Source organism: Gopherus evgoodei, chromosome 6 (assembly GCF_007399415.2).
Source record: "Gopherus evgoodei ecotype Sinaloan lineage chromosome 6, rGopEvg1_v1.p, whole genome shotgun sequence".
NCBI lineage: Eukaryota > Metazoa > Chordata > Testudines > Testudinidae > Gopherus > Gopherus evgoodei.
This window is the reverse complement of record NC_044327.1, coordinates 86,839,388-86,865,347: the sequence shown is the minus strand read 5'-3', so window position 1 is coordinate 86,865,347 and position 25,960 is coordinate 86,839,388. Positions and strand designations below refer to the sequence as shown.

The 25,960-nt window shown below is 42.7% G+C and overlaps 1 protein-coding gene across 6 annotated transcripts in view; it reads right to left on the bottom strand.

Moving 5' to 3' along the window:
- Nucleotides 1-25,960, bottom strand: part of FCHO2 (FCH and mu domain containing endocytic adaptor 2) — a 245,273-nt gene that overhangs the window by 80,046 nt on the left and 139,267 nt on the right. For all 6 annotated transcript variants that reach the window (XM_030567793.1, XM_030567794.1, XM_030567796.1 and 3 more), the window contains exons 9-11: nt 21,743-21,787; nt 19,893-19,965; nt 8,670-8,694 (exon numbers count right to left, since the gene is read on the bottom strand). In XM_030567793.1, coding sequence (XP_030423653.1) covers nt 8,670-8,694; nt 19,893-19,965; nt 21,743-21,787 — 143 coding nt within the window. The remainder of the gene's footprint in view (nt 1-8,669; nt 8,695-19,892; nt 19,966-21,742; nt 21,788-25,960) is intronic.

The window sequence follows — 25,960 nt, the reverse complement described above, 5'->3', positions numbered from 1 at the left end:
TTCCGACGAACGTGCACGCGCGGCGCGCACACCTAACTGGAATGGATGTGAGCAATCACTCGAAGAAGAACAACAGGAATTTGTTCTATGGAAAAGTAGCTTAAGATAAATATTAAATTATTATCTTTCTTTTCATGTGATTTGGCAGCTGCAAACAAAGATGATCACGAGCAAAGTCTGACCAAATAGATTTCCATGGATCAGTGTAAGAACTGCTGTAATTACGGTAGGAAATGCATTTTCTACGGTTGCCTCATTATATATTGTTTATTTTTATTTTTCTATTCATAAATACTTATTACATGTGTGGCCAAATATGAAAGTCCTAAAGAAAGTGGCCAAAGTGCTACCTCTAATTTCCCACAGTTTATACACAAAGAGTAGTGGATAAACTATTTCCCTTACGCATCACAGGTACTGAGTTCAAATCTTGGTGGAGGTTGTATTTTTTAGTAAAACGTCTACAATTTTCTTCTCCATTACTGTGGTTAAGATTGTACACAGTTTTCCTCCTCTCACTAACCGCAGCCCCCTCTGAAAGTTACCTCCTTGTATTAGTAACTGTTGTTCTTTGAGATATGGGTGCAGATGTGTATTCAGCTCAGATGTGCATGAGTCCAGAACAGCAAAGTCAGAGAACTTTGCTTAGCAGTACCCATTGTGGTAGTACTTGCGCCCTCGGACCTCTTGTACCTCCACCCAGGGCTGTTTGAGGCAGAGCTGCCTTAACCTCCCTCAAGTTCCTTTGCATTGAAATCCAAGACTGAGGACGCCAATGCAGAGGGGACAGAGGGTTGTGGAATACATGTCTGCATCCATGTCTCAAAAAACAATAACAGTATAAGTAGGGTAACTGTTTTTACTTCGAGTGGTTGCAGATGTGTATTCCACTCAGGTGAGCCACAAGCAGTAATGGATGGAAATGGGCTCTTAGAATCTGCTTCAATAACAATTGCAGAATTGCCTTTCCAAAGTTTGCATCTGATCTAGACAGTCATAACAGCATAATGTTTGGTAAAAGTCTGTATGGAAGACCAGGCAGCATCCCTGCACATGTCTAATACAGAAACATCACTAAGGCTATGGCAACACTATGAGGCTTTTAGCGCCACAGCTGTGCTTCTACAAGGCATGCAGCGCAGCTGCTGTTTGTTGGCAGGACAGAGCTCTCCGACAAAAAACTTCCACCCCCAACGAATGGCAGTGGCTTAGTTGGCTCTCCTGCCGACAAAGTTCTGTTCACACCGGCGCTTTTCGTCAGTAAAATGTTTGTCATTCAGGTATGTGGTTTTTTAATACCCCTGAACGACAAAAGTTTTGCCGACAAAGTGCCAGTGCAAACAAACCCTGAGAAATGCAACCAAAATCGCATGACCCCTGGTTAAATGAGCTACTAGTTTTTGGGAACAGTGGTCTGAGCTACCCCATATGCTATTACAGTGCAGGAAGGAATATATCAGGAATTGTGTGGAAATCACCAGATCCTTCATCTGATCTCCATAAAATACAAAAAGTTGAGGTGGTAAGTCCTTTATAGACAGAATGCCAATGATCGTCTCACATCCAAGGAATAAATACGTTGTTCATCTGCATTAGAGTGAGGCTTAGGAAAAAATACAGGTAGGGATACTGTTTGGTTAAGGTGAAATTGTGACATCATTACTTTTGAAAAACTGAGTACATGGAGACTCCACCATTAAGGCCCACAGCTCACTAAATCTCCTTGTGGAAGTTACAGCAACAAGAAAAGCTGTCTTTTGGCAAAGAGGAAACAGAGAGCAAGTGATTAGGGACTCAAATGGAGGACTCATCAGGGCAGCCAGCACAGTATTGGAGGAGACAATTCTTTTACAAGAAGAAAGAAGTGGACAACACATTATAGAAATTTAACCATCATGGAACTGGAAAATACCAACTTCTCTCAGACTGGAGGATGAAATGCTGAGATCATTGCTAACTGGACCCTCAAATCACTGAGTGACAGACTTGAGGATTTAAGATGTAACAGGTAATCCAAAATGTCTTGAATACATGGTAGCATCAGCCAAATTCACCAAGCTAAAGACCAAATGAAAAAACACTTCCACTTAGCCAAATCAGAAGACCTAATAGGTTTTTTACCATTAAATAGGACTTGCCGCTGCACTGCTTGCAAACATTGTTCTTCCTCCTCATGCAGCATCCATGCCATTAGGTGCAGACGGCTCAGTGCTGGATGCTGTATCAGATTATGATGTTGTGTCAGCAGGTCAGGAATGAAGGGAGGAGACTCCTGAGAGATTGAACAGATAGACTGTGAAGGTTAGAGAACCAACATTGTCTCAGCCAAGCTGGTGCAATGAGTATCAGGTTGGCATGTTCCAGCTTCAGTTTGAGAATGAGTGGTATCAGGGGGAAGGCATACATTAGGGCCAATTCTCAATTCAAATGGAAGGCATCAATGAATGAGCCTGTACTGAGATCCACTCGAGAGCAAAATTGACTGAATTTCTTTTTTGTCTTTTGCTGTAAACAGGTCAACTGTTGGAATGCCTCATTCTTTGAAAAGGGACCTTAGCACACTGCTTTTCAGGAACCATTCATGACTCTGGGAGAAACTCCTGCTGAGGTGATCGGACAACCATTTCTGAGCATCTAGTAAGCGTGCAGTTGTGGGAACAATATCTTCCTTGATGCAAAAGTGACAAAACTTTATCGCTTCCTTGTAGAGCAGGTTGGAGTGTGCTTCTCCCTGCTTGTTGACATAATACACTGCGGTGATACTGTTGGTAAGTATGTGCCCTCAATCTAAGCCCGAAAGGCCTAGCATGCTTTGTCAACCACTTGCAGCTCCAAGATGCCGATATGTAGGGAAACTTCCTGTTTTGTTCACAAAGCCTGAATTTTCAATTTCTCTAGACTTGCCTCCCAACTTATTGTGGAGGTATCGGTAAATATAGTACTCGTCAGGAAAGGAATGGAACACCCTCTCATACATGCTCTGTCCTGCTCATCACTGTAGGGACTCCAGAATCACGAGCGGCACTTGGATGTGCTTGTTCAATGAATGACAACTCAGATGACAGAGCAACTTCAACCATGATTGAAGAGGATGAAGGCACAATCTCACATGCTGAACTATATAAAAAATTGTTAACAGGCCATATGGCTTACCAAACTCAGATGTACATGGACTGCAGCTAAGTGTGAGATTGGAGGGACAGACACAGGCAACAATCTGTTTGGAAATGTTCTTGTGGGAGAAAGATCCTTTAACTCAAAGAGTCTAGTAGGGCCCAATGAAGTTTATTTTGTGCACTGGAATTACTGTTGACTTTGTCTTGTTCAAAATCAACCCTAGCGGATCAAAGAGATCCAACATGAACTGGACATGACAGAGGACTTGTTCCTCACTAGCCAATCTTCTATGTATGGCAGGATGTGAATTTTCATCCTCCTGAGACAAGATGCCATTACTGTCATGCATTTGGTAAATACATGTGTGGCTGACAAGAGGGCAAAGGGGAATATTGTGTAATGGTAATGTTGGCCTGCTACTACAAATCTCAGTAACTTCCTGTGGCTTGGGAAAATTGCCCCATGAAAGTAGGTGTACTGAAGATCAAAGGCTGCAAACAGTCATGATGATCTAATGTGAGGAGAACTGTAGCTAAGGTTACCATGCAGAATCTCATATATTTGTTGAGTCCAGAATAGATCTCATACTGGACTTAGGGATCAAAAAAGGTAACAGAGTAGAATCCCCTTCCCCAATGCTGAAGGGAAAGTTCCTCTATGGCTCCAGAAGTGCAGTCTGGATCAGCTGTAGAAGCAGTGACTTGTGAGATGGGTCATTAAAAGGGATTAGATAGGGGGGATAGATAGGAAATGGATAACATAGCCACCAATCCTACAGTGTTTAGGGCACATTTGTATGTAGTTAGTGTTTCCCAAGCACTGCAGAAGTGGGACAGCATCTCCAAATGGAGAGGAATTGGTGTTGAAATTGACAACTGGTAAGCTGCCCCTGATATGAGCATAAAATTGACTGCTTATTTAAAGCTGATGGAGGATGGGCAGGCTAGTTGAAATTAGAACCAGAAGACCTTCTCTGTGACTTATGGCTCTTTCTGTAGAAGTCCTGCTGTCCAGCAGCATAAGCTCACTGCCTGTAATACCACCGGAAATACCACTTGGTATTGTTGCTGCCGCCACCTTCCATAATGCCATCTCTTATCATGGATATAACCCCCAATGAACATAAAGTAACTTGAGAGTCCTTAAAAGACTGTAGCATCTCATCCATCTTTTCTGAAAACACTTTATTTAAAGGTAAAGTTATCCTCTCTGGAGCTGACAACTGGAGAATGTCTACCAACCTATGGGTACTGTCCTGAACAAATTCTGCCTGAATGCTGTAGCCATTCACCTTAGCAGATCTTAATAATGACCAAAAGTCATCAAGCACATGAGAAAAGGAATCTGGTATAGCCGATTTGTCCAGTGAAGATGAGGAAGGAGGAAGCAGGGCCAATGGGATCTGCTGAGATTCTGCATGCTCCTGCAATAATGTCTCAGACTGAACCACCTCCATATGCATTTCCACTGTAGGTGGGCCAGGAGACAAGACAGCAGGAGAGTTCAGTGACCACAATAAGCCAAGGACCAAGACAGTAAAGGTCGAGAGAATCTCAATGGTTCCATGAATGCCACAGAAGAAAGGGATACGGCATTGATGGCTAGCAGAAACTGGGCCAAGAACCACTCTCTCTACTGAGAGAGCATATCGATCCTGGTACTGATGTGCTCCCCTGAGGTATCAAAGACTTTTGAGCTCAGTGCCTGGACAGAGAAGTAGAAAATGATTCTGAACTTGAATGCAAGGAACCTTCCAAATAGTCCAAAGGGAACAGAGGAGCCACCTCTGGTGGAGCCATCATATGCTCCGACTCATCTGAAGCCCAGTATGTGGGTTGCATTGGTGCCTACGCAGGTAGAGAAGCTGGTGCCTTGAGTAGTGGCAGCATCATAGAGGCAGCACTAACGCCTGTTAGAAGAAGCTGGTACCAAACCTGTAGCTCTGGCCAGCACTAGGGCTATAGAAGCTGACACGGTCTCCGGAGAGAAATATTAAATCGTCACGGACAACAACTGTCTTGGTGCTGATACAGAAACTTATATTGTCTGTGCAGTCTGGATTTTAAGTGGTGCCAGAGATGATGCCCGCAATAGCCCATATTCTAGGGCAATCAAACCAGATGGTCCCAGGACCACAGAAGACACCACTACAGCTGATGACTCCTATATCACAGGTGAGTCCAGCACAGAAAGGGAGAGTAAATCTCTGTCAGCTTGATAAGCCTGTGGAGTCGATATGGTTGGTGCTGAGAGCAACATGGTTGATACCAGACTCAATAGCCGCCCCACAAATGGTACCAGAGTCAATGGTATGGTGATGGAATGATCTCATCTTGGTATCAGCAAGTGGATAGAGAGCCCTGCTATATTCTGAGTACTCAAGGAAACCCAGTGCCAGTCAACATTCCTCTTAAAAGATGAAAAAATCGCCCCAAGTCTTGGAGTGACTGTGGTCAGTTTTATAAGCCTTCTTTCTTGGAGGAGGAGACGAAAGAACAGTCTTCTCCTTGAAGAGTCAGAGCTTCCCGGCAGCACCGAAGCTCTCTGAGGGGCCAGACAAATCTAATCCCAGGGCTAAAGCAGGCCTCATGACTCACTCCATAAGGTGAAGCTTCAGATCTAAGTCTCTACCCACTTGCATCGCCTTTTTGAAGGGCAGGCAAACTGAGTACTTCTTAATATGCTCCTCTCCTAGGAACAATAAGCACAAAATATGGGGATTACTGCTGGGGACAGCTACTTCACAAGAGGGGAGGTGCTTGAAACCTGGTGAAGACATCGGATCAGAAAAACCAACTATGTAACTACTAAACTAAGTAATCTAACATAAAGGGTACTACCACCACCACCTATAACTAAGCACATATAAAATACCAAGAAAAATCTTTCTGATGTAACAACCAATGCATGAGGTATATACCACATGGAAGAAACAGTTAACTACCTGTCTGTAACTGCTGTTCTTTGAGACATGGCTGCACCTGTCCTTTCCACTGTAGAGGATTTGTGCACCCTATGCACTGTTGTCGGATGTCTTTTTCCCTAAGCAATACACATCAGGGCAGCTTGAGGGCCCTCTGCTGTAGCCTGCAACTGCATGTTGGTATATGGGGGTGGAGCCACACCCAAGCCTCTCAGTTGCTTTTTACCAGATACACATTGATAAGAGTGGGGAAGGAGGGCAGGTCGTGGAATGGACATGTGCAACACATCTTGAAGAACAGTTATGGAAAGATAGATAACCATTTCTTCTTTGAGTGATTGCACATATCCATTCCACTGTAGGTGATTCACAAGCAGATTAACTTGGAGGTGGGCTTGGAGTCTACTTAAGCAGAGACTGGAGAAGAACACATTCAAAAGAGGGTATTGTCCTGAACTGACTGGCTATAGCATAATGAGAAGCAAACGTGTGCACCGATGACCAAGTTGCCGCTCTGCAAACGCCCAGAATAGGTACTTGGACTAGAAAAGCTGTTGATGCTGCATGCACCCTAGTTGAATGAGCCAACACTCTCGTGGTGAAGTAACACTAGCTAACAGGTAGCACAAATGAATGCATGAAGAAACCCAGGATAAAATTTTCTGAGTGGAAACCAGATGGCCTTTCACTCTGTCTGCTATCACAACATAGAGCTGTGTTGAGGACATAAAGGACTTAGTGCAGTCCAGATAGAAAACTTAAGTTCTTTTCACTTCTAATGAATTTTCTTCATCTCTCTGAGCGTGAGGCTTTGGAAAGAAAGTTGGCAAATGAACTGCTTGGTTATGGCAAAAATTGAAGACCATCTTAGTTAGGAATTTAGGATGAGGGTGGAGATAAACTTTTAACTTGTGGAAAACTTCATAGAAAGGACTTGACACCACTGCTGTCAACTCACCCACTCTCCTTGCTGAGATAATTGCAATTAAAAAAAATCATCTTCACAGAATGATTGAGCGGAGAGCAAATTGCAAGAGGTTCAAAAGTGGCACCATTAATTTTGCCAACATGAAGTTCAAATCCCATGCGGGAATAGGATCTTACACCTGTGAGTATAATCTATCCAAGTCCTTTAGAAACCTGATGGTGATGGGGTTGTGTGACATTCCCCAGTGTACAATATGGACTGGTGAACAGAGATAGCATTCTGCTTCACTTTATGTGAAAGCGACTATGTTTTGAATGTGTTTTATTACAGAATTTCACCAAAGGGAGTAGTATGAATAGCTTGAAACTTAAAAAGAGACAATAGATGGAAGTTATAAATCTTGTTCTAAGTGCATTCCTGAATGGTTGGGAATGATACAGACCGGGAAACAAATGAAAGTACAAATTTCCTGGTTAGAAGTTATGAAAATAAGAAATTTTCAGTCTGCAAATTAATACTATACTGAGTAAATTCAGTTATAAAATCATATGACGCCTGGTGTATCGGAAAGGAATTCCACGCACATTTACAGCTGAATTTCTTTCATTAATTTTTTAAACCATGAGCACCAAAATAAGCAAATCAGAAAGTTGACATTGTAAATCAAACCCAGTTATGTTTCACCCCATTGATTTAACCCTAGAGCTGTCAAAAGCCATTATTTCCATTAACGGCCTGATAATTCTAGGGTTAATTCTCTGTTCTTTCACTGTAAAGTCACCCCCAAAAGAACATTTGTGTTGCCCAAATGCCTTCAGCAATTTAAACAAGATGCCTTTGTAACAGATAAGAGAACTGTGTTTAAATTATGTGGATAATAAAAAAAAAACCTGACTGTTCATAAATTATGTACCTTCATAGCAAATAATGCAAAGAACTTAATGTACTTTTTCTTGTTTAGCAGAAGTGCACTACTAGATTATTTTTTGGTAATCCAAATCTCCAAAATGTTAACTATCATTAAAACAGACGTGCATAGATAGTAAACAAAAAAACAGATGAATTTGGATCCTTAAACTCTTCTGTTTTATCAAACAGAAAAGTACTGAATCCACTGTTTCATTTAGAACTGCTACATCTTCAAAGTGGAAAGTGAAACTATAAAATACACTATAAATGGAGCTGAGGGAAGTGAAAGAGTTGCACAAAAATAAAGCTGTGTCTATCATGCCAATGAGTGAAGAAATCTAATATAAATTTCAGACATTTACAAATTTAATCTCCGAACCTATACTGTCAGCCATGTGAATAAATTGTTGAAGCCAAAGGGAACCCACTGAAGTCAACGGGGCTCTGCAAGGGCACAGAAATTTGTAAGGGCAGATGACAATGCAGGGCTAGGATCTTACAAGAACATCACAAGTGTTTACTCCATTAAGTACCTATTAAACTTCCAAAATAAATTACAAATGGTTAAAGTGTCTTGTTCAAAAATTAAAGTTTCTATGAAATATAAATTTATTACGGATTTAAAAAATTCTCTCTGCAAACTCGGTAAAAATAACTACTGTAGAGACACTCCAATTAACATTAGAACAGAATAGTACTTTGCTTTGTCATACCAGAAGGTAAGTCAGTTGACTAAATTTAGCCGCCGACAAAGTTAGATTACACACTTGTGTAGGAAATAAGTCTACTTACAACTGAATCTGCATCTGGACATTCCCTGTAAAAAAAAGAAAGAAAAAATATGTAACTACCAAAAATGCACAGAGAGAGATGTATTTTTTTAATACAATTCTGGAATTTCCTTTAGTAGTTTTTAATTTGCTTACAACCCATCCCTTTGCACATAACTCCTAAAAAGCAACAGTAACATTTTTTTATTTAACTGACATTAATTGAGTTCTCTTTATTCAGCTGCAAGAAAGTAACAAAGTAACTGAAGGTTTAAGCTGAGTCCACCAAAGCAAGGAAATTCACATAAATACTGAAAATCAAAGCTGACATTCCAGCCTTAACTCACGCCATGGTGCAAAAAAGAAAAAATATAATGGAATGAGTTCAGGCAGGAGTGTCAGCCTGGATTTTAAGTTATATCTATGAATTCCCACATTGTTCTGGGTTGAAGGCAAATGTTTAACAATTTTGTGTAGATTTATGTAATTTGAGAGAGTCAGGTCTATGCAGATGATGTGCACATGCAGAAAAGCCCTGTCAACAATACTAATGAAACTGTCCATATAAAAAAATTCACTCATTTGGACAATAACCAGTTCTAGAAACAATTATGACTAGGCTAATGGAGTTTAGAGTTGCTATCTTCCATAATTTCATTCTTTTAGATCATGTCCAAGAACCGTGTGAGCCCTGGAATCATAGTTAGACTTGAGTTGTGTCATAAGAACTGGTCTATATACCAACAAGTAACAAGACAGATCACCACCACAAAGGCTCGGTAAAAAAATAAATAAATAAAAATCACCTCTTCAAAAATAAAAAGTTTCCAAAAAAGTAGTTGGTAAGTGTTTAGTATTTGTGAATGCTTGATATGGGACTGTCAACAGATTCCGTTGTAGTTTCTGGATTCAAACACTAATATTCTCAAAAATGAAAGTCAGTCCAAGTGACCAGACATGAAATTCTCCAAGACAACTGATAAATGCAAGCTGGAGCTACTCTGAACTAAACACCTGAATATGGAATCAGTACACAGGCCTTCTGTAACCTGTACCATCAAAAATCAAATAGCAAATGTCACTGTAAATGAATGTTAATTATTTCTTAAAGACAGCTGTATTTATGACAAGTAGAAATAATAATAAAAGTGATAAGACATTTCTTTGATAGGCCAAACAGTTAATTCAGACATCCAACCTATAATCTCTTCATGAATGACAAAAAAACTTGCAAAGAAACTGAACCATGAATATGGAATTCCAATATCACCTTAAGAAAGAACTTAGAATGAGGTGTTTTTCTAAAAAGAACACAGGAATACAGGGTCTGCGTCTGTGAACAAGTTTTTAATTCACGTACATTTTACCTCTTTGCTGGCCTAGCTAAGGTAACAGCATCAGGCAAGGCTATTTTAAAAAACAGAAAGTGCAAGTGATGGCTCAAAGAGAAGCCTCACCTGATTTCGCCCATGTGTCTCAAGACATGAGAACTAAGTTTTACAACATTTGATTAAAAAAAAAATCACTTGAACTATACAAACAAGAAGGATTAGAAACTACTGGAAGCAAACTAGAATAAAGATTTCTAGAAAATCAATTAGCACATATTAAATGAATTAAAATCTGATAAATCTCAGAACGAAAGTGTAAATAGGGAATCATCATACAGTGAGGGCAGCTCTGTGAGGTTTCACAGGGCTATATTCTTGGTCCAATACTACTCAATATCTTCATTATCATTGCTGGTAAAGTTTACAGATGATACAAAAATTGGTAGAGTGGTAAATAATGATAAGCACAGCTCAGTTCAACAGAATTATCTGAGATTGCATGATAACATGGGCTCACAAGAACATGTGTTTTAATAAAGCAAAATATAAGGTCACAAAACTAGAAACCAAAAATGGAGGTCACATTTGCAGAATGGAACACTGCATTTTGGAAATGAGTAGCTCAGAAAAAGACTTAGGCTTCATGCTGGATAATCAACTAAAGCACAATGTGGTGGCTAAGAAAGCAGATGCAATGTTTAGATGTACACCTATACCCCAATATAACGTGACCCAATATAGCACGGATTCTGATATAATGCGGTAAAGCAGTGCTCTGGGGGGGACGGGGCTGCGCACTCTGGCGGATCAAAGCAAGTTCGATATAACGCGGTAAGATTTTTTGGCACCCAAGGACATCGTTATATCGAGGTAGAGGTGTAGAAGTAGGGGAACAGGGAGTAGAATTAGGGAGGTGTTATTTTCATGGCATAAAGTATCCGAGGGGTAGCCGTGTTAGTCTGGATCCGTAAAAGCAGCAAAGAGTCCTGTGGCACCTTATAGACTAACAGACGTTTTGGAGCATGAGCTTTCGTGGGTGAATACCCACTTCGTCAGATGCATGCATGCGTCAGATGAGCTTTCGTGGGTGAATACCCACTTCGTCAGATGCATGCATCTGACGAAGTGGGTATTCACCCACAAAAGCTCATGCTCCAAAACGTCTGTTAGTCTATAAGGTGCCACAGGACTCTCTGCTGCTTTCATGGCATAGAGCATTAGTGAGACCATTACTGGAATACCGTTTTCCAGTTCTGGTGTCCATGCTGTAAAAAGAATGACATGAGGTCTGGAAAAAGCTGCTTGACAGTGAAAGGCCAAAGAAGCTCAATCTGTTTATCTGAACAAAGAGGTTAGAGGTGATTCGAAGAGAAGGTTTCTGATAGTACAGATCTCTTTAATCTAGCAGAAAAAGGCATAAAGACACAAGATCCAATGATTAGAAGCTGAAGCTAGACAAATACAGACTAGGAATATGACACACTTAAAAAAAAGAAAAAAAAAAGGATGGCAATTAACCTCTGGATTAATTACCAATTTAGAAATACAATTTATTTCCAGGATATGCAGTGGATTCTCCATCACTTGAAATCTACATAAAAACTGGATGTCTTGCTAACGGCTTGCTTTGATGCAGGAATAACCAGTGAAAAAAATCTACGGCCTGTGTTATGTTGGAGGTCAAACTAGATGACAATAATGGTTCCTTCTGACCTTAAAATCTATTCCATGTCATACTCAAATTATGTAGTTAAAAATTATGTAATTCTAGTCCTCAAGAAAACCATAGATGTCAATGCCAATAGGAGAGCAGGATATAAGGGGTTTAAAAAGGACTGAATAAGCTAAATGTCATCTTCTAAGTTCTGCCTTCTGTCCTTCGACAGGTTCTTAAATGGAGAAGCAGATTTAAGTTTCCAGCAGTTGACTCTGGTGAGTCTGGAAAGAGATGTTGCATTCAGGGTATATCTACACTACAAAATTAAGTCCATTTTATAGAAGTCAATTCTTAGAAACTGATTTTATACGGTTGATCGCGTATATCCACACTAAGTGCATTAAGTTGGCGGAGCGTGTCCTCATTATCGTGGCTAGCATCGACTTACGGAGTGGTGCATGGTGGGTAGCTATCTCACAGTTCCCGCCGCCCTCTGGAATTCTGGGTTAAGCTCCCAATGTCTGATGGGGCAAAAACATTGTCCTGGGTGGTTTTGGGTATATGTCATCAGTCGCCCCTCCCTCCATGAAAGCAATGGAAGACAAATCCTTTTGCGCTTTTCCTGGGTTACCCGGGCAGACGCCATACCACGGCAAGCATGGAGCCCGCTCAGCTCACTGTCACCGCTGCTGTTGTGGGCAAGTCTACCGTGGGGGCTACTGTGAGCCAAGTAGCCAATGAAATCATTGACATTCTGTTACCAGGGGTAGAAGAAGTGGGAATTGGAGGGGTAGCTCAGTGGTTTGAGCATTAGCCTGCTAAACCCAGGGTTGAGAGTTCAATCCTTGATGGGGCCATTTAGGGATCTGGGACAAAAATCTGTCTGGGGATTGATCCTGCTTTGAGCAGAGGGTTGGACTAGATGACCTCCTGAGGTCCCTTCCAACTCTGATATTCTATGACTCTGGGAAATGTGCAGGCTTTTTTACATTTTAGGTGCATCATATTCCTGTCCTTTATCACTGGTGAAGAAGTGTTGCAGCTGTACATTCCACTCCAGTCAGCACTATAACACCCCATAGCACTTCTGTGGTTAACACATGTAACAGCTCCAGGGCTCTTGCTCTTCTGCCTTCGCCAAGTTACCTTGCCCTACCTGGACCTCCAAGCATTTGACACAGAAGCACTTGCAGCAGCTGGCATTGCTACACAGCAGCAGCTCCTTGCCTTCACAGCAGACGGTGCAGTAGGACTGCTAACCGTCGTCATCCACTGCTTCTGCTGCAACTCTGCTCTCCTGCTCCCCAGCGATGAGCTTGGGGGATCTGTACTGGTCCTCCTGGATGCTGCTGGCAGCAGACAGTGCAGTAGGACTGACAACCATCCTCGTCGGACATGTAGCATGGCCGGAGGTTCTGAGAACGTCTTCCCTGCCCAGCTCCTAGGAACCTCCAGGGCATGGCATACGGCTCCATCACTTCCCCTGCAACTCTGTTCTCCTGCTCCCCAGCGACGAGCTCGGGTGATCCGTTCATGAGGCCTGGACAGTAGTAAGGAGCAGTTCAACTATAGGCTGAGCAAGTGTAGAATGGTGGTAGAATGTGCCTTTGGACGTTTAAAAGCTCACTGGTGCTGTTTGTCAGACCTCAGCCCAACCAACGCTCCCATTGTTATTGCTGCTTGCTGTGTATTCCATAACATCTGTGAGAATAAGGGGGAGAAGTTTATGGCGGGATGAAAGGTTGAGGCAAATCGCCTGGTGTCCAATTTTGAGCAGCCAGACACCAGGGCGATTAGAAGAGCATAGCATGGCGCACTATGCATCAGAGAGGCTTTGAAAACCAGTTTCATGACTGGCCAGACTTCGGTGTGACAGTTGTTTGTGTTTCTTCTTGATGCAAATCCACTCTCTTTGTTGATTTTAATTCCCTGGAAGCCAACCACCTTTCCCCCTTCGAAATAAAGTAACTATTGTTTTGAAACCATGCATTTTCTTTCTTTCTTAATTAAAAAAAAAAATGAGAGAACGGACAAGGTAGCCTGGGTGTGGGGGGGGGGGGGGGGGGGGGAAGGACAAGGCCACATTTCTTATTGTAGCCACACTAAAAATCAAACTGTTTGAATGACAGCCTTCCGTTGCTTGGCCATCCTCTGGAGTGGAGTGGCTGGGTGCTCGGAGCCTCCCCCACTGCATTCTTTGGCATCTGGGCGAGGAGGCTATGGAACATGGGGAGGAGGGTAGGCGGTTATACAGTGGATGCAGCAGGGGTCTGTGCTCTTATTGGCTTTCCTGCAGCTCCAACAGATGCTTCATCATGTCCGTTTGCTCCCTCATTAGCCTCAGCATCACGTCCTGCCTCCACTCTCTGCCATCACTTAATTCTTTCCTGGCCTCTGCCACTAAATGCCTCCATGTATTAAGCTGTGCCCTATCAGTGAGGGAGGATTTCACGAGCTCAGAAAATGTCATTGTGAGTGCATTTTTTCTGCTTTCTAATCTGCGATAACCTCAGGGACAGAGATGATAGGGGGAGCGTAGAAACATTCTACGCTCTACGATTCTGGGGGGACTGCATGGTCACCTGTGCTGCTGAGTTTGCCACGCTGACCAAACAGGAAATGAAATTCAAAAGTTCCTGGGGCTTTTCCTGAGTACCTTGCGAGTGCATCGGAGTTCAAAGTGCTGTCCAGAGCAGTTACAATGGAGCACTCTGGGATAGCTCCCAGAGGCCAATACCATCAAATTGCGTCTGCACTACCCTAAATTCGACCCAGCAAAGTCAATTTTAGCACTACTCCCCTCACTGGGGAGGAATACAGAAGTCGATTTTAAGAGCCCTTTAGGTCGACAGAACGGGGTTGGTTGCGGAGATGCATTCATTTTTAAATCAACCTAACGCGGCTAAATTCAACCTAACCCCGTAGTGTAGACCAGGCCTCAGAAACCTGCTTAGGAGCTTTTGGGAGGCTCAGATATAAGGTGACCAGATGTCCTGATTTTATAGGCCTGGTCTACACTGGGGGGAGGGGGATATCGATCTAAGATATGCAACTTCAGCTACGAAAATAGCGTAGCTGAAGTCAACGTATCTTAGATCGATTTAGATTGACTAACTTTGCATCTTCGCGGTGCAGGATCAAAGCTGCTGCTCCCACATCAACTCCGCTTCTGCCTCTTAGACTCATAGACTCTAGGACTGGAAGGGACCTCGAGAGGTCATCGAGTCCAGTCCCCTGCCCCCATGGCAGGACCATATACTGTCTAGACCATCCCTAATAGACATTTATCTAACCTACTCTTAAATATCTCCAGAGATGGAGATTCCACAACTTCCCTAGGCAATCTATTCCAGTGTTTAACTACCCTGACAGTTAGGAACTTTTTCCTAATGTCCAACCTAAATCTCCCTTGCTGCAGTTTAAGCCCATTGCTTCTGGTTCTATCATTGGAGGCTAAGGTGAACAAGTTTCCTCCTTCCTCCTGATGACACCCTTTTAGATACCTGAAAACTGCTATCAGGTCCCCTCTCAGTCTTCTCTTTTCCAAACTAAACAAACCCAATTCCTTCAGCCTTCCTTCATAGGTCATGTTCTCAAGACCTTTAATCATTCTCGTTGCTCTTCTCTGGACCCTCTCCAGTTTCTCCACCTCTTTCTTGAAATGCGATGCCCAGAACTGGACACAATACTCCAGTTGAGGCCTAACCAGCGCAGAGTAAAGCAGAAGAATGACTTCTCATGTCTTGTTTACAACACACCTGTTAATGCATCCCAGAATCACATTTGCTTTTTTTGCAACAGTATCACACTGTTGACTCATATTAAGCTTGTGGTCCACTATGACTCCTAGATCTCTTTCTGCCATACTCCTTCCTAGAAAGTCTCCTCCCATTCTGTATGTGTGAACTGATTGTTCCTTCCTAAGTGGAGCACTTTGCATTTATCTTTATTGAACTTTATCCTGTTTACCTCAGACCATTTCTCCAATTTGTCCAGATCATTTTGAATTTTGACCCTGTCCTCCAAAGCAGTTGCAATCCCTCCCAGTTTGGTATCGTCCGCAAACTTAATAAGCGTACTTTCTATGCCAACATCTAAATCGTTGATGAAGATATTGAACAGAGCCGGTCCCAAAACAGACCCCTGCGGAAACCCACTTGTTATACCTTTCCAGCAGGATTGGGAGCCAATAATAACTACTCTCTGAGTACGGTTATCCAGCCAGTTATGCACCCACCTTATAGTAGCCCCATCTAAATTGTACTTTCCTAGTTTATCTATAAGAATATCATGTGAGACCGTATCAAATGCCTTACTAAAGTCTAGGTATATCACATCCACCGCTTCTCCCTTATCCACAAGGCTCGTTATCCTATCAAAGAATGCTATCAGATTAGTTTGACACGATTTGTTCTTTACAAATCCATGCTGGCTATTCCCTATCACCTTACCACCTTCCAAGTGTTTGCAGATGATTTCTTTAATTACCTGCTCCATTATCTTCCCTGGCACAGAAGTTAAACTAACTGGTCTGTAGTTTCCTGGGTTGTTTTTATTTCCCTTTTTATAGATGGGCACTATATTTGCCCCCTTCCAGTCTTCTGGAATCTCCCCCGTCTCCCATGATTTCCCAAAGACAATAGCTAGAGGCTCAGATACCTCCTCTATTAACTCCTTGAGTATTCTAGGATGCATTTCATCAGGCCCTGGTGACTTGCAGGCATCTAACTTTTCTAAGTGATTTTTTACTTGCTCTTTTTTAATTTTATCTTCTAAACCTACCCTCTTCCCGTAAGCATTCACTATATTTGACATTCCTTCAGACTTCTCAGTGAAGACTGAAACAAAGAAGTCATTAAGCATCTCTGCCATTTCCAAGTCTCCCGTTACTGTTTCCCCCTCCTCACTGAGCAGTGGGCCTACCCTGTCCTTGGTCTTCCTCTTGCTTCTAATGTATTGATAAAAAGTCTTCTTGTTTCCCTTTATTCCCATAGCTAGTAAGCTCATTTTGTGCCTTTGCCTTTCTATTCTTGCCTCTGCATTCCTGTGTTATTTGCCTATATTCGTCCTTTGTAATCTGACCTAGTTTCCATTTTTTATATGACGCCTTTTTATTTTGTAGGTCACGCAAGATCTCGTGGTTAAGCCAAGGTGGTCTTTTGCCACATTTTCTATCTTTCCTAATCATCGGAATAGCTTGCTTTTTGGGCCTTTAATAGAGTCCCTTTGAAAAACTGCCAACTCTCCTCAGTTGTTTTTCCCCTCAGTCTTGATTCCCATGGGACCTTACCTATCAGCTCTCTGAGCTTACCAAAATCCGCCTTCCTGAAATCCATTGTCTCCATTTTGCTGTACTCCCTTCTACCCTTCCTTAGAATTGCAAACTCTATTATTTCATGATCACTTTCACCCAAGCTTCCTTTTACTTTCAAATTCTCAAAAAGTTCTTCCCTATTTGTTAAAATCAAGTCTAGAACAGCTTCCCCCCTAGTAGCTTTTTCAACTTTCTGAAATAAAAGCTTGTCTGCAATGCAGTCCAGGAACTTATTGGATAGTCTGTGCCTCGCGGTGTTATTTTCCCAACATATATCTGGATAGTTGAAGTCCTCCATCACCACCAAATCTTGGACTTTGGGTGATTTTGTTAGTTGTTTGAAAAAAGCCTCATCCACCTCTTCCACCTGATTAGGTGGCCTGTAGTAGACTCCCAGCAAAACATCACCCGTGTTTTTTACCCCTTTTAGCCTAACCCAGAGACTCTCAACACTCCCGTCTCCTATGTCCATCTCTACCTCAGTCCAAGTGTGTACATTTTTAATATATAAGGCAACACCTCCTCCCTTTTTTCCCTCTCTATCCTTCCTGAGCAAACTATACCCATCCACACCAACATTCCAGTCGTGTGTATTATCCCACCAAGTTTCAGTAATGCCAACAATGTCATAGTTGTATTTATTTATTAGCACTTCCAGTTCTTCCTGCTTATTACCCATACTTCTTGCATTTGTATATAGGCATCTAAGATACTGGTTTGATCTTGCCTCCCAGCTTTGCCCTGACCCTCCTTTCTCTCTGCCATTATAGCCCGTGCTCTCTCCTGTTTCCAACCCATCTCCCAGGTCTTGCAGCAGTGGAGTTTCGGAGTCGACGGGGAGCGCATTCAGGGATCGATTTATTGCGTCTAGACGAGACAAGATAAATCAAACCCCGATAAATCGATCTGGATTGGCGGGTAGTGTAGATGTACCCATAGGAACAGTCCTGATTTTTGGGTCTTTTTCTTATATAGGCTGCTATTACACCCCACCCCCGTCCCGATTTTTTACACTTGCTGTCTGGTCACCCTACTCAGATAGGAAGACTGTTCACCATCAAATTAGGCCTGAATAAAGACTGGAAGTGGCTGGGTCATTACAAAAATAATTTTCCCTCTGTTGATATTCACCCCTTCTTGTCAACTACAAGAAGGATGTGGAAAAATTGGAAAGAGTCCAGCGGAGGGCAACAAAAATGATTAGGGGGCTGGAGCACATGACTTATGAGCAGAGGCTGAGGGAACTGGGATTGTTTAGTCTGCAGAAGAGAAGAATGAGAGGGGATTTGATAGCTGCTTTCAACTACCTGAAAGAGGGTTCCAAAGAGGATGGATCTAGACTGTTCTCAGTGGTACCTGATGACAGAACAAGGAGTAACAGTCTCAAGTTGCAGTGGGGGAGGTTTAGCTTGGAGATTAGGAAAAACTTTTTCACTCAAGGAGTGGTGAAGCACTGGAACAGGTTACCTAGGGAGGTTGTGGAATCTCCTTCCTTAAGAGGTTTTTAAGGTCAAGCTTGACAAAGCCGTGGCTGGGATGATTTAGTTGGGAATCGGTCCTGCTTTGAGCAGGGGGTTGGACTAGATGACTTCCTGAGGTTCCTTCCAACCCTGATATTCTATGATTCTATGAACTGTTGAGAATGGCCACATCCACCCTAATTGAATTGGCCTCGTTAGTACTGACACCCACTTGGTAAGGCAATTCTCATCTTTTCATGTGCTGCATATTTATACCTGTTTACTGCATTTTCCACTCCATGCATCTGAAGAAGTGGGTTATAGCCCACAAAAACTTATGCCCAAATAAATTTGTTAGTCTCTAATGTGCCACAAGGACTCCTCATTGTTTTTTTTTCCCCAAGGAAATGAGATTCCTGGTTTCAGAACAAGCTAACTTAACAATTGAGTAACATGGAATCTGAGATTAGTTTAAGTAATAAACCATAGTTAAATGTCAAAATATAATTCTGTTGGCAAAAAATTCAAGGAGGGTTAATAACTACAGAACCTAGGTAACCCCATTCACATAAGAAAGCTAAATGGAATCAAAATGGCTACTTCACAAGAAAGTAGATGAAAGGAAGGCAACAATTTTACATATTATGTCTGGTTGTACATAAAGTTTTCATCTACTTGCCCTGTCAACCTTTTTTAAACTGTACAGAATTTTGGTCTAAAAAGGCTTGGGGTTTTTTGCTTATAAGCACACAGCAAATATTTATGAATTCAATTTTTTTTAAAAAGGAAATTCCTTGTCTCATTCCAAAATAAAATCTTATTTTTCTATGCTTCTAGAAACTTCACATGCCAAACACTTTGAAATGTATGAGTCATAATTATCTCATACTTAAAGGGATATCGCCAACTTGAATTTTTTTAAAATGCACTTTCTGATAGAACATCCTTTAATTCCTCATATTGAGGAAACAATTCCCTTGAAAAAAGTGGTTAAAGGTTATTCTGCTCTTCTCTTGTTGCTTATAAGAGTCTTTTCAGAAAGAGAGAAACTAAGGCTCTGATCCTGCAAACACTGAGGCACACACACAACTTTACTCACGTGTGTAGAATCATTGACTTATTTGGAACTACTCTAGTGAGTAAAGTTACTTAGGTGCTTAATGATTTGTAGGACAAAGATGTCTAACTACCTATGCAGAGCACACAATGAAACACAAAGTACTGTCAAACGCACAAAATAAACAAAACAAAATCTTTTCCCCACTAACTTCTTTCAGTTACAGTAACCCTAGGTGTGTTACTTGCATCTAAAAGAGGAACACATTTTTCAGAGAAAAAGATCCTTTTCAAGTTAATGGTGTGCCTTTAAACATCTTTAGTAAAATTATTTCTGGTCAAAAACATTGGCTAAATATTTATCTTCACAATTACGTTGTTCCATTTTCATGTAGGACTGAATGCTCTGGGTTTGAAATCTACTTACACAGATTCTGCATCTTTTTCTTTCTTAATTATTCCTGATAAACCAAATGCCTTTCTTTTCCTTGGTTTGATCCCTACAGAACAAATGTTTATCATTAGAAGACCACCAAGATGACTTTGTATTGAACAATATAGATAATACATTTATGAACACAATTCTTTGTATAACATTTATGTCCATATTCAACACTTTATTTTCAATAAATGGATTTTTTTAAATGGCTCAGATTTGTTTTTTGATTCCCTCTCCCCACTAATTTGGGGGAGAGGTTATTTAAGATTTACAGTTAATTTGATGGATACTGCTCAGTGAATCCATAATCTTATTATTTACACCAATGCAAGACGGTGGACATTTCAGAGAGAATGGGTAAAACTAACAATGCAGCATTAAATGTCATGAAGATTCCTCTACAAAGAAAAGCACTATAAAATAAGAAGACACACCACTGAGTCTTATTGTAGTTTTCTATATTGTATTAATAAAGGATCACAAGCATGGAATGGGCAATACCACAGACCACCTAGCATATTCAACTGCCCAAACCCTAGTAACTAGTCCAGGAGGAAAACCAGTCTAACTTCCATGGCAAATCTAGAACTAAATTAGTGGAGTCAAAATTAGTTTCAATCAGACACCATATCAGACTCATTGCCGTATCTACTCCTCTCCTGGATTTATGCTGAAGCATATCTGACTACTACTTCCACAGATCTGAAAATATCGGACTGACTATATGCCTTCACAAACAGCTAGGTAGGATGCAAAACTATGCCTTTTATTCCAGTCTTCCTAAATATCCTCTTAATTGAAGCAAGCTGTGTTTTTAGGAAGGCAGTTTTATAATCTGGATATCTGGAACAATAAGTCAACAACTGTTCTGCCAGTTTGAAAACAACATTACAAAATGACAATGTTCCCCTTACTAGTAGCACATTAGGTGCATGGATTCAGCAGAGGGATTTCCCCAGCCCTGGAAATTTTCTGGCTGAGAAAATTAGAGTTCTTTTAATCAGGAAGCTACAATTCAGCCAATTATAAAATAAAAAGGAGGCAGACTGATGGAATCCCTCCCCTCAGGAGAAATAATAATTCTTCAATGTGTGATCTGATATTCATTTTCCTTCTAGTCTATTTCAGAAAGCACTCGCTTTCTTGTCCCTTATCAAACTAAAAACCATTACTGCTATAGTGTGAGACTATAGTTCTCAAAATGGTGCTTCCCTGATCAACTGTCCTTCCATTGTAGTTTGTCCACTTACTTTAATACTTGTAAATTTTCCAATCATTTGAGGTCCAATATTCTAGAAATAGAGGGCCAGATCAGGGATCACAACCAAATGGTTATGGATGAAAGTGCAGCTGTTTATGAGAAACATTTTGATCCCTTGGCAATTGTATAGTAAGACTGTAAAATAGTGGTATTGGATGTTTTCTTGAATGTCAGTTTAAAACAAATAATGCATTACTCAAAAATATCAATTACTTATTAGCCTTTCAAATGATTTAAATGTAGAGTAATAGTTTTATTTAATATCAAGTATCAGGAGGTAGCCACGTTAGTCTGTATCCACAAAAACAACAAGGAGCCCGGTGGTACCTTATAGACTAACAAATTTATTTGGGCATAAGCTTTTGTGGGTAAAAAACCTCACTTCTTCAGATCCATCTTTAGTCTTTAAGGTGCCACCGGACTCCTTGTAGTTTTATTACCGTGTTGAATACCCTTCATACCTGGGGTTTCATTTTTCAATTGACACACACATCATTTAAAAAAATATCTATCTATACAGATACACTTAAAGCAGACATTTAAGAAATTATGCAACAACTTTACTGCAGGAACTCACCTTCAACGGCACTAGCTGTGTTGCATTCTTCAAATTCGATAAGGCCTTAAAGGAAGAACATTGAAAATTAATATTAATCTAACTTAGCTATTAGTTTTAAAGTTTTAAAAGACATTTTCTGAAGTGTTTTGAAAGTGGCATCTTTTTCTTCCAAACAGACTGGATAGTTTAGTTTACAGTGTTGTTGTAGCTGTATTGGTCTCAGAGTAGTAGAGAGACAATGTAGGTGAGATAACGATGATACCTAACTCTGGATAGTCTTGTTAAGACGCAGTTTACAACTCAGACACCCCAACTGCATTGTGATCAGTTAAGTTGCACAACCATACACATATAATGATGAACATATAATTAAAAAATTAATATGATAGTAAGGTTTCAAAATTGAATATTCATATATCAGGGCAACATTACATGGTCAAGATCCATACAGAATGTGTGTGACTACCAATAAGAATATTGCAAGTACAACTTAATATATGTTACATTCAAAGTAGCTAAGTTCACATTGTGTTTAGGACACCTAATCTTTTACCTTTCATTGACTGTATATTCAAATTTGCAAGCATATTATATTAATATTAAGTTTTTAATGTTTTTTAAATGAGAAAAGAGAAATGCAAAGAAAAGTCACAATGGGAAAGACAGACATGGCTCCAGCACTGCAGTGGAATACAAATCTGTTTTAACCAAGTTTATTCTTCTCTATTTTTTCAACTTTATTTTGTGCATTTGATAGCTCCTTTTTTGTAATTGGCTCTCCTGAAGAGTCAATTATTTTGACTGCTGTAGAGTCAATTATTTTGATGGCAAATAGTTTTGTTTGGGTTTATACTGCAAGAGCAGAGAGAAAAATATTTTTAAAAATAGAGAAAAGATTGTAAACATGACGAACACCAGATGGCATCAGGGCAGGTGCAATACTTAAATTATCTGTAACTCATTGTTTGAAACAGAATATAGATTTCAAGTGGTCAGTATCGTTTTAATAATGGTGTTCACTGTCCTGGACACTGAGGGTATATATACACGCTGCAATAGAAGCCTGTGCTTGAGACCATCCTCCTTGCATCTAACACTGCTATCCAGGGCACAGACCCCAGGTACCACAGGTCCCAGGACTCTGCAGGGCTGAAGGGTCCAAGCTCTAATTAAGCCAGGACCCAGGATAAGACGGTTACTCACCTTTGTAACTGTTGTTCTTCGAGATGTGTTGCTCATATCCATTCCAGTTAGGTGTACGCGCCGCGCGTGCACATTCGTCGGAAAACTTTTACCCTAGCAACTCAGTGGGCCGGCAGGTCGCCCCCTAGAGTGGCGCCACCATGGCGCTCCATATATACTCCTGCCGGCCCACCCGCTCCTCAGTTCCTTCTTGCCGGCTACTCCGACAGTGGGGAAGGAGGGCGGGTGTGGAATGGATATGAGCAACACATCTCGAAGAACAACAGTTACAAAGGTGAGTAACCGTCTTTTCTTCTTCGAGTGATTGCTCATATCCATTCCAGTTAGGTGAATCCCAAGCCTTACAAAGGCGGTGGGGTCGGAGTGAAATGTGGCAGAATAAAACTGCTGAGCCAGAGGCTACAGCCTCTCTTGACTGCTGAACCAGGGCATACTGCGAAGCAAAGGTATGGACCGAGGACCAATGGAGCTTCGCGACAGATCTCGTGGGTAGAAACACGAGCCAGCAAGGCGGCAGATGAAGCCTGAGCCCTGGTAGAATGCACGTTGATGTGGCTTGGGGAAATATGAGCCAAATCATAACAAGTGGGGATGTCCGCCATCACCCCAGATGAGATCCTCTGAGAGGAAAACAAGCAAGCCCTCCCTTTGGCCCGCTACCGGGATAGAGCAGGGGCACCTTAGGAAATGGTTCTGTCAGCACAATATAATGCGAGCACTCCACAGATGTCCAAGGAGTGCAACGGTTGTGCCCATTGCGTTGAACTGTGGGTAACATGAAAAGCCAAAACCACCTTAGGGAGGAAAGCCGGGTGCGGTCATAACTGCACCTTGTCATTGTGAAAACTAGTGTACGGCGGAACCCCCGTAAGAGCTCTGATATCAGAGACCCGTCTGGCCGAGACTAGGTTGAGGTCCCAGGTCGGGGCTGGGCGGCGCACCCGAGGGTGCAAGCGCTCCAAGCCCTTGAGGGACCTCGAACCCATAGAGCGTGAGAACACGGAACGTCCATCTCAGCCTGCTGGAAGGTAGAGATGGCTGCCGAGTGTATCCTCAGCGCTGATACCGCCAGGTCCTGCCGCTGAAGGCCAGAGGCAGGCCAAATAGAGGGGATCGAGACCTCAGCAGGAGCAAGATCGAGCGTATTGCAGCTGTAAAAGAAACGCTTCCACCTGGCCCGGTACGTTGACCAGGTGGAAGGCTGCCTGTCACCCCGACTCAGGTACGCAGCAGCCACCGTGAGGCGAAGAGGCTGCAGGTCCGAGTGACGAAGCCTGTCGTTGCCCTGAGTGATGAGGTCTGGGCTGACAGGCCGAGTAACGTGGTATGTCAGCGCTGCCTGGACCATTCTGGAGTGATCATGATGATGCACGCTCTGCCCCTGCGGAGTTTGAGCAGGACCTAATGAACCAGTGGGAACAGTGGGAAGGCATAATGCAGTTGGCCTTTCCACGGCATCAGGAATGCGTCCAAGATCGATTCCGAGGAGAGATCTTGGAAGGAGCAGAACACCTGGCATTTCCTGCTCTCGCGGTGAGCGAACAGGTCTGTGTGAGGAAACATCTCCACTTCCGGAAAGCGGGACGCCTCACATGGGGCAGAGTGATCACTCGTAAGGCAGGAAAGACCTGCTGAGGCAAAGAGTTAGGACGTTCCAAACGCCTGGGAGAAAGGACGTCGCCAGCTCCATCGAGTGGGCCATGCCAAAGACCCGGAAATGGATGGCCTCCTGACAAAAAAAAAGGGGGGGGACTATGTCCCCCCTGAATACTTATGAAGCACCTGGTCGTTGTGTTGGCTGTAAACACCGAGATACAACGACCTCGCAGCTGCCGCTGGAACCCCTGGCATGCCAGGCGGACTACTCTCAATTTTTGGGGCATTGATGAGGAATGCCAGCTCCCTAGAAGACCAAAGGCCTTAAGCTCAGAGGTGACCATGAGCACTCGAGCAGAGAGATGAGGCGTCCGCCGTCAGGGGCAGTGAGCCGGACTTGGAGAGGACGGAGGCGGAGCTTGGCGTGTTTGGTTACAAACTTGCGGGCAGCCATGGACCCAGGAGACTGAGACAAGAACGAGCTGAGGTCGTTGGGAAAGCCTTCAGACCTCAGACGATTGTTGCCATCGCCTAAAATCTCAGTTGCGATAAGCAGGCTCCGGCTAGGTAGGAGACCAGGATAGCCCCTAGGGAGCCCAACCTCTGCGTGGGGACCAGAGTGGATTGCTCTATAATAAACAGCAGGCCTTGACCTGTGAATAAGACCGTGGCGATGCCCACGCGCTGAGTGGTTTGTGTCTCAGAGTCTCCGCGGATAAGCGAATCGTCCAGATACGGAAAAACGCATATCCGACAGCAGCGACGGTAGGCGGCGACTATGGCCGTAAACCGGGAGTATTGACTGTCGGCTATAGAGCGGAGGCATCTCCCGTGCGGAGGGAAGATGGCATTGCGAAAGTACGCGTCCTTCATATCCAGGGCGGCACAGTAGCCCCCAGGAGGCAAGGATGGAATAATGGTTCCCAGGGATACCATGCCGAACTCCAACCTTATCCTAACCCGGTTGAGTCCGTGCAGGACCAAGAAGGTCTGAGACCTGTGTTCGAGTGGGGGACTAGGGCATAACGGGGGTAAAACCCCTTACCCCTTTCGTCCGCTGAAGTGGGACAGGGCTGGAGCAAATTAAAGGTGGTACCTATGCTCCATCGTGCGCAGGACCCAGCGATCTGAAAATAACTGGGGCCATGCCAGGAGAAAGCGGGATCGGGATCCCGTCCTGCGACTGGTACACCGCCCTCAGGTGAACCTTGGAAGGTCCGTCTTTGGTCCCAGTGGTAATTGCGAGGGACCTTGACTTTGGCTCTTTAGGGGTCCGGACGTTCGTCTGCGACCACCTTGGCCCTGCCGTTTGCCAGAGTTCTGCCTCTGGCTAGGCACAGAGTATGGCGGCTGGGGCCAGAAAGGCCTGCGTTTGGTCGCAGGCGTATACATGCTGAGACGCATTAGGACCCTATTGCCCACCAGACTTCGCTGTCT